At 44.7% G+C, this 8,901-nt stretch overlaps 1 protein-coding gene and 2 pseudogenes across 1 annotated transcript; 1 reads left to right on the forward strand and 2 right to left on the reverse strand.

The window, feature by feature from the left end:
• Window positions 1-1,545: 1,545 nt before the first annotated feature.
• LOC147628310 (RAF-like serine/threonine-protein kinase PRAF) lies at window positions 1,546-3,045 on the forward strand. The gene has a single exon (XM_086814059.1). It carries the CDS (start codon window positions 2,668-2,670, stop codon window positions 3,043-3,045), a length of 378 nt encoding a protein of 125 aa, XP_086670185.1. The 5' UTR covers window positions 1,546-2,667.
• Window positions 3,046-3,619: 574 nt separating this feature from the next.
• Window positions 3,620-6,550, reverse strand: LOC147628311 (25S ribosomal RNA; annotated as a pseudogene).
• Window positions 6,551-6,901: 351 nt separating this feature from the next.
• LOC147628312 (5.8S ribosomal RNA) lies at window positions 6,902-7,053 on the reverse strand (annotated as a pseudogene).
• Between the last annotated feature and the right edge of the window lie 1,848 nt (window positions 7,054-8,901).

Genomic DNA, 8,901 nt, shown 5'->3' on the forward strand with positions numbered 1-8,901 from the left:
TTGGCATACATATTCATCAAGCACATAATCATTTTCCAGCAACCTGTCTACCAATTTGATGACAAATTTGTTTCTTGTAACTGCTCTTATGCTGCCACAGGCTTTAAGGATCCAAAAGACAGCCCCTCTCACGCTTCATGCATTGAGAGCATCCCATTTGACATGTATATTCACCATACCCTTGCCAGCAAAATATTATTTTTTGGCCATCAATCTAGCAATACCCTTGTCAAATGTCATAGGCTGTCAAGATGCAAGTGAAAGACACTGCATTTGGTGAGAGGCCTTCACCCTCAGTGCTGCCCTGTTGGGGCATATCCCGCATTTAGTGCATTCCAAGAGATGACATCCCAAGAAGTGATCTCCTCAAGCACTTAGTCCGCACCACTCGATAAACATATCCATTAAAGTACTGCATTTACGAGAGCACCATGCTCGGCATACATATCAATCAGAGCATTGCAAATCATAGTATCTTGTTCTAGCAATCCTTGTCCAGAAATTTCATTATAAATTTGTTCAACCTTGTCAACTGGTCTACACTTCCTGAAACTGGAGGAGCAATAAATGCATAGATCCGCAGCCCTCTGCTTACTCTTTTCTTTGAGGAAAGACCCACCAGACATTCCCAGCTCTGCTTGGGCCCTGTTTGGTCTATCCTGCGATTAGTGCCTTCCAAGAGATGAAATTCTAACGAGGCTCCCTAAACAGCCGGTCTGCACTACATTTGGCATACATATCCATCAAAGCACCAGATTGACATTTGGCATACATATCTACCAAAGCACCAGATTGACATCTATCAATGCAAACCAAGTGATAACATTTTGAAAGATAGCTCCTAGAGCACTTGTGCTGCTTTCGTGAGAGCATACATATCCACCAAAGCAGTGCCAAGCACAATAATATTGTATCAGCCCTTGTCTGGAATTCAGTCCCCCTTGTCAACTGCCCTTACGCTGCAACAGATTTTCAAGGTGCAAGCAATCGGTGTGCTTTTGCAAGAGCACTCCGCTTGGCATTCATAGTCATCAAGTACATAATCATTTCCCAGCAACCTCTGTCTACCAATTTGATGACAAATTTGTTTCTTGTAACTGCTCTTCTGCTGCCACAGGCTTTAAGGATGCAAGCAAAGACAGCCCCTCTCATGCTTCATGCATTGAGAGCACCCCACTTGACATGCATATTCACCATACCCTTGCGAGCAAAATATTATTTTTTGGTCATCCATGTCTAGCAATCCCCTTGTGAAATTCCATAGGCTATCAATGCAAGTGAAAGACACTGCATTTGGTGAGAGGCCTTCACCCTCAGTGCTGCTTTGTTGGGCATATCCCGCATTTAGTGCATGCCAAGAGATGACATCCCAAGAAGGGATCTCCTCAAGCATTTAGTCTGCATCACACTCAGCATACATATCCATCAAAGTACTGCAGTTCTGAGAGCACCATGCTCGGCATACATATCAATCAGAGCATTGCAAATCAGAGTATCTTTTTCCAGGAATTAGTAAATTTGTTCATCCTTGTGAACTGGTCTACTCTTCCCAAAACTGGAGGAGCAAAAAATGCATAGATCCACAGCCCCCTGCTTACTCTTTTCCTTCAGGCAAGACCCACCAGGCATTCCCAGCAAAGAACACTGCATTTGGTGAGAGGCCCTCACCTGGTATCCATTCAAAATAGCTCTGCTTGGCCCTGTTTGGTGGTATATCCTGCGATTAGTGCCTTCCAAGAGATGAAATTCTGAGAAGGCTCCCTAAACACTCGGTCTGCACCACACTTGGCATACATATCCATCAAAGCACGAGATTGACATTCGGCATACATATCCACCAAAGCACCAGATTGACATCTATTAATGCAAACCAAGTGATAACATTTTTGAAAAGATAGCTCCTGACCATGTTGTTAGATCCCATGATGAATGTCGTCCAAAAGAATACATGTCTATTCGCTTGCGTTTACAGAAAAGCCCTCATGCTGCATATGTTCAAAACACTTCAAAGCATCCTGGTCATCGCTGTTCAGGGCATATCCTTTATATATAGTAGAAAGCACCAGAAGCAGTCTTGCGATAGCCATAGACCATAGCCAGCATCAGAAGAAGCTCAGAATAGGGCAAATCTTGATAGCTTGGCGTGGTTTTCTCTTCCTTCTCCCCACTCTCCTCCCTCAATGGTGTTGCCATGAAGATCTCTGTTGGTAGGCACGACCCCTTGAGCTTTTGCTCTCATGGCGTGCAGCCTCTAGGGCACCTCTGCAGACAGTCTCTCAGCATGGGAAGCACCGCCATGGAAGCTTTGGAATCTCAGAAAAAGAAGCATCAGCTATGGTGGTCTTGCTTAGGGCCCAATTTTTCAATCGATACCTTCCCTCATCCTGACGATCAGCTCTTCCCTGATCACTCCAAGCTCTCTAGTTCTGTTCTGATGATCCTCCGCTCGCTGATCGTGTGCTTCCTGAGCTTAATCAACTACAGCTTCACCTCCAACAGGTAAACCCTAGATTTCTTCAAGCTGAGTACACAGAGATTCTTCATGAGAACACTACACACAGAAATACATATGTGGTTCCTGAGCACTCCATAGACCAGCTCAAATTACCTGCAGATGTTAAGTTTTCCTTTTCTGATGGAGAATCCCACCCCCAGTCTACTGTCCTCATGTCTGAATGCCATTGTGAGCAGCACATGGCGGAAGAGACCACGGAGGCTGTCCCCTCTTCCCGTGTTAAGCTCATGTGTAGCTTTGGTGGTCGCATCATGCCCCGTCCAGTTGATGGAAAGCTCTGGTATGTTGGAGGTGAAACCTGCAACATTGCTGTCAGCAGAGATATCAGCTTTGCTGAGTTTGTGTCCAAGATGGCACGGTTCTATGGTGCGCCCCTTGGCCTAAGGTATCAGCTTCCAGATGAGGATCTGGATGCCCTGGTTTCTGTCTCCTCGGATGATGACTTGCAGAGTATGATGGAGAAGTACGACAAGTTAGGATCTGGTGGCAGCTTGGCTTCCCAGCTCCGACTCTTTGGTTTCCGAGCATAGCTGGAAGGAGAGGATGGCTGCCATTTTTCAGACCAAAGATATGTTGATGCAATCAACGGAGTTCCTGAAAAGCTTCATGGCAATCTTTTGGAAGATGATGCAGTTGGATTGCGCCTAGTGGATGGGGTTAACATAACCGAGAACAGTGGAAGGATGCCCCTTCGTGACCAAGCGAATGAGATGACTCAATCCAAAGGCCCCTCAGCACCGTCTTTGTCCCCCGCATCCCCTCTTTGACTTCCAGGTAGGCATCATATCACAAACCTCCTGGTTTAGTTGATGTTTCCCAGCAAAGTCACCATGCCTTCACAGGGGTTTGAAGGGGATTTTGGCATTCCCAAAAACTGCTGCACACACACGCACAGGACGCTCGTGTGAGTGCGAAAGAGAGACGTTGCATTCTTTGCAGGTTCTGACTTCAAAATTCAAAAATATAGAAAAACTCACCAATATATATTTACTTTAAATACTTCAAAGTTCTTTTTATTCTGCGTGGAGGATCTTTCTTTGGTTTTTTCAGCGGTGCGAGCTTGTTGTTGTCATTTGAAAACACACATGCTTTTTCGAATCAAAAACCAGAAAAGGAGAAAAGCGTGATCTTTGAAAGAAAATGCAAGAAGCAGAAGTATATACTGAATCTCTTTTTTGCTTTTCTTACATAGAATCTTCTGAAAGCCCGTGTTTATCTGAGTGAGCCGAATGCCCAGAAAGGTCATACAACTTGAGGCCAAGAAAGAAAACAAGAAGCTGGAAAACCTTAAAAACAATCCACTATTGAATTCTACAAGCTAATCTGTACTAAAGTTCACGCTATTAGTCTGCTACACGTACAGACCCTAGAAAATACACTTCTATGGTATTTCTCCAAACCAAATGGCACCAATGGACAGAGTGGCTTTTCAACCAAGCACAATAACCAATTATGTGAATCAATGGTTCCTTTTGTACTAAGTTGGCGGTTCCTCTCGTATTAAGTTGAATTACTATTGTTGCACCAGTCATTAGTACGGTAAAACTAACTTGTATGTAAACCCACTATGAAAGCTTGGCTCCCACAAGCCAGTTATCCTTGAGATAACTTTTCTGACACATTTAGCTTTAGATTCTAAAAAACTGAAGGATCAATAGGCCATGCTTTCATAGTTTGTGTTCATACTGAAAATCAAAATCAAATGAGCTTTGGACTTTCTACAGGAGGTCTAGGCCATGCTTTCATAGTTTGTGTTCATACTGAAAATCAAAATCAAATGAGCTTTGGACTTTCTAAGGGAGGTCTAGGGTTCAAATCTTCTTGGGGACATCTTACACTAAGGGTGTGTTCACATGCAGGTGGACACGTAGGCAACCATCTGTACTCCGTAGGCCATCATCGTTCCGTCGTCATGGCGCTTGATTATTCCACCTTTCTTTTCGGCATGGCGATCCTACACCGACAATAGTGTGCAATGCTTGCCCTTCAAGCTTATGCTCTAGATCAAGAACAATAGTTGCCATGGACATCAAAGATCGTGACTCCACTTACAATGCCGAGTTCTACCAAAGCTGTGCATGGTGTTCACTCCGATCGGCTGAGTGACTAAGCCGCGGGATTACCCCCTTGTGGTACTCGGGTTTGTGTATGTGTGGTTAGTATGGTGTGTGTGTAGCCGGGTGAAATTTTCGGTGCGACTAGGAATGGAATAAGACCTCATGAAAAAAAATAAAAATCAAATGAGCTTTTACTCATTTGTTTCACACGAGATTTTTGTTCTTGTTGAGCTCATCTTAGGACACATGCGTTATCTTTTAACAGATGCGCCGTCCCAGCCAAACTCTCCACCTCACAATGTCTTACACCTGGATCAACACACGAGTGTGCCTTTAGACCAAAAGTGGTATTTCAGTTGTGCCAAAAGGCTCCCACTTATTCTACACCTCTTCCAAGGTCTCGCCGACATCTCCGGGTTCAGTCGCGTGGCCATCCACACCGCTATGTCTTGGTTCGATACACGACATGCATTGCACCCTTGGACACATGACTAATCCGTGACCAATTACTGTTCACATGAAATCTTTCTCCACTTTGGTCTTCAAAGTTCTCATTTGAATATTTGCTACTACTACCAAGATTTAATATGGGGGCCATTTCACTTGAGCTTACACCCGCTACGCTATGAACCCCACACCCTCTTACTCATCGGGGCCTCGCACTCACCCCCATGGCCGTGTTGGTTGCACACTTTAGTGCCATCCATTTTTGGAGCTAGTTGATTTGGCAAATGAGTTGTTCCACACTTACATGACCACTGTCGTGTTATCTTAATCAATCAACACCCTTTGTGGGATCTAGATTAGCGTGGAGTTTGACATCATAACCCGGTTTTTAGTTCATCTCGCACCGCTAGTTATGCTTACCAAAAATGGCCCACTTGGATCTCCCATTCCGCATGGGGCTTAACAGAGTAACGCCGGTCGCTTACCTATTTAAAGTTTGAGAATAGGTCGAGGGTGTTTCACCCTTGATGCCTCTAATCATTCGCTTTACCTAATAAAACTACGATGATTTCAGGTATCTTGAGGGAAACTTCAAAGAGAACCAGCTACTAGATGGTTCGTTTAGTCTTTCGCCCCTATACCCAAGTCTAACGAACGATTTGCACATCAATATTACTACAAGCCTCCATTAGAGTTTCCTTGGGCTTTGCCTTGCTCAGGCATAGTTCACCATCTTTCGGGTCCCAGTAGGCATGCTCCCACTCAAACCTTTCACAGAAGATCACGATCAGTCATGGTGCACCCTCGCGAGGGGGATCCCACCTGTCAAGCTACTTGTGCCTCAGTGGGTTTGCCACCCACCGGCTCACATACATGTTAGACTCCTTGGTCCGTATTTAAAGACGAGCTGGATGAAAAACCTTGAGCACCAGTGTCTCGAGCGTGCAGATGCTAAAAGCTCGCCATGCGTGGTGCATGCTTCGTTCCTCAACTGACACGACGGCATCGATGGTAGACTAGACCCTGCTCGCTCTTGTCCCACCAAGCCATACCACACTGACCAGTGCGTGCGTTGAGCAACGAACCAGCTCACATCATTTTGCATCTGACTAGGGCGCATCCGCAGTCTCCATTCGCTTCCCTCCCAGTAATTTCAAGCTCTTTTTAACTCTATTTTCGAAGTCCTTTTCATCTTTCCCTCATGTTACTTGTTTGCTATCGGTCTCTTGCCCGTATTTAGCCTTGGATGGAATCTACCACCCACTTAAGGCTGTATTCCCAAGCATCCCGACTCGTTGTTGATAGTGCCTCGATGGGGCTCTCACCTTCTCAGAAAGGGGATGGGCCCAGTCCATCACAGAGGACGCCTCTCCAGACTATAATTCGCACGACAAGGCTGCACAATTCTCAAGCTTGGCTCTTTCCGGTTTGCTCATGCCGTGCTACTAGGGAAATCCTTGTTAGTTTCTTTTCCTCGGCTTAGTGATATGCTTAAACTCAGTAGTAGGTAGCCTTGCTTGATTTGTGGTCCATTCATTCGGTCACAATCGAGGAGGGGTGCTTGTCCCCTTCCCCCTTGCTTGCAAGCCCTTTCTTGACACACTAGCACTGTCGCGTGGTGACAGTCGGTTGCAAAAGTTGTCCCCCTTGGCATGCACTCCAAGGGGGTCATGTTATCACCCTTGCGGCGGGTTGTCACATGGTGCACTGGCGATGCAGTTCAACCAACCGTGGTAGTACGATTGTCCCGCCATCCTCGCCTCCCCTGTGAGCAGGGGAGGCAAGAGGAGGAGGTGCGCTCAGACGGCCACCTCCACCCCTTTGTGCCACCCCTCCGTCCGCTACGTGGGAGGAGGAGGGGGGTTTGGCGTGGGGGTCATGTGGACACTTAGGCAAACATGCCCTTGGATGAGCCGCGGGTGCAGGTTGCATTTAAAGACTCGATGATTCACAAAAATTTTGCAATTCACACTACATATCACATTTCTTGTGCTCATCGTTTTGCGAGAGCCAAGATATCCCTTGCTAAGAGTCATTGCTATGTGTCAGTTGTTATGTGTGCGCCTCACACTCCTCCTCCCCCGAGGGGGGAAAGGTTTATCGAGCGGCCCCATGCCATCCAGCACTTAGAACCTTTGTGGACAAGGGTGGGGGAGAAGCATCCCTCTCCCTAAACTCTGTCCCATGGCCCAATGGACAACCCTATGACAATTAATATATTTTCTCGTGCTCTAGTAAGATTCTTTTGCTTCCTAGCATATGCCTAGGTTTGTTTTACTTAAGTTTTCTATTGTTTTATTTGTAGGAGCTTCATGGATGTGTGGAGAAGTCAAAGGTTCAGTAAGAGCTATGTTGTAATCATGGTGGAAAAACCAAAGAACCATTCATAATAAGGATTAACATAGATTGCATTCGATTGAAACGAACAAGTTACATGGGATTTTATAGCCTTTGAGGAGGTGCACTATTGACATGACTGAAGAGGTGCATACATATTCTTTTCCACTGATTTCTCCATGACCCCTTGAGGCTAGGGATGCCCCTTGACATGTGGATGGACATGTGGAGTGATGCTTTACACTTTGACTCTAGTTTAGGCTAGCGTTTTATCCTATGCACATTTGATTGATGGCTTAGGGACAAGTTGGGCTTATATTTCTAACACCCTCCTAAAGCCAAACTTGGGTACAATGACTTGACACTCAACAATAGGTTTTGCCTAGCAACAATCCTCCCTGATTACAATGAGAGAGAGTCCCTGATTACAATAGGTATTGCTTAACAAAAATCTTCCCTGATTACAATGAGAGTCTCCCTCCTAAAAACAACAAAGAGCATGTGTACTCTTCTCTAACAAACAATCAAGGGTATGGACAACAAACAAAGGCTTGACCATATGAGTGAACAATGACAAATCCTTTACAAAGCATAGGAGTCATCTTCATCTCCAGGACCAACAAAACCACAAACTTCTACAAATTTACTTTCTTGTTCTGCAAAACAGTGTTTACCTTCTCTTTACCTTTCTTCTTGTCCTTGAGATAGCACTTGTGTGGTGGATGGTTGGTGTTTCGACAATGCACACAAGGGTTGTTGGTGTAGCAATTTTTGGTTTGGTGATTGGTCCTTCCACAACTTGCACATTTCTTCTTATTGTTGATGGAGGAGACAACATAACTTAGAGCACCTAAGGGTGCAACTACGACTTGAATAAATTAGACCAAATCACCTTCTATAGCTCGAATGAGCCTCTACACCAGCCATCTGTAGAAAATCGCTCCATTTTAGAGATAAACATGTATGTGCATGAACCTCAGAACTTGAAGTGATGGGCTTCAGTGCCTTGAGTAGCTCTGTCACTTTTGTGAAGAAAGCTTAGTGAAATTTTCCCTAGAACACACAGTGGAAGCCCTCCAAGTGAGGTCTATGCTAAAAATGACAACTCCTAGTAGAAAAGCTCCATTAAAAATGGGATAATTAATTAACTTAATTAGGCTATAATTACTAGATAATTAAGTTCTAATAAGGCCTAGGGACCTAATAAGATTTGATACCATGTTGTAATCATGGTGGAAAGACCAAAGAACCATTTATAATAGGGATTAACATAGATTGTATTCGATTGAAATGAACTAGTTACATGGGCTTTTATAGCCTTTGAGGAGGTGCATTGCTGACATCACTAATGAGGTGCATATATATTCTTTTCCACTGATTTCTCCATGATCCCTTGAGGCTAGGGATGCCCCTTGACATTTGGATAGACATGTGCAGTGAAGCTACACACTTTGACTCTAGCTTAGGCTAGTATTTTATCCTATGCACGTTATATTTATGGCTAAGGGACAAGTTGGGTTTATATCTCTAACAAGCTAGAGTGGC

This window comes from Cibotium barometz, chromosome 19 (assembly GCF_041138505.1).
Source record: "Cibotium barometz isolate CiBa-2024 chromosome 19, ASM4113850v1, whole genome shotgun sequence".
Classification (NCBI taxonomy): Eukaryota; Viridiplantae; Streptophyta; class Polypodiopsida; order Cyatheales; family Cibotiaceae; genus Cibotium; species Cibotium barometz.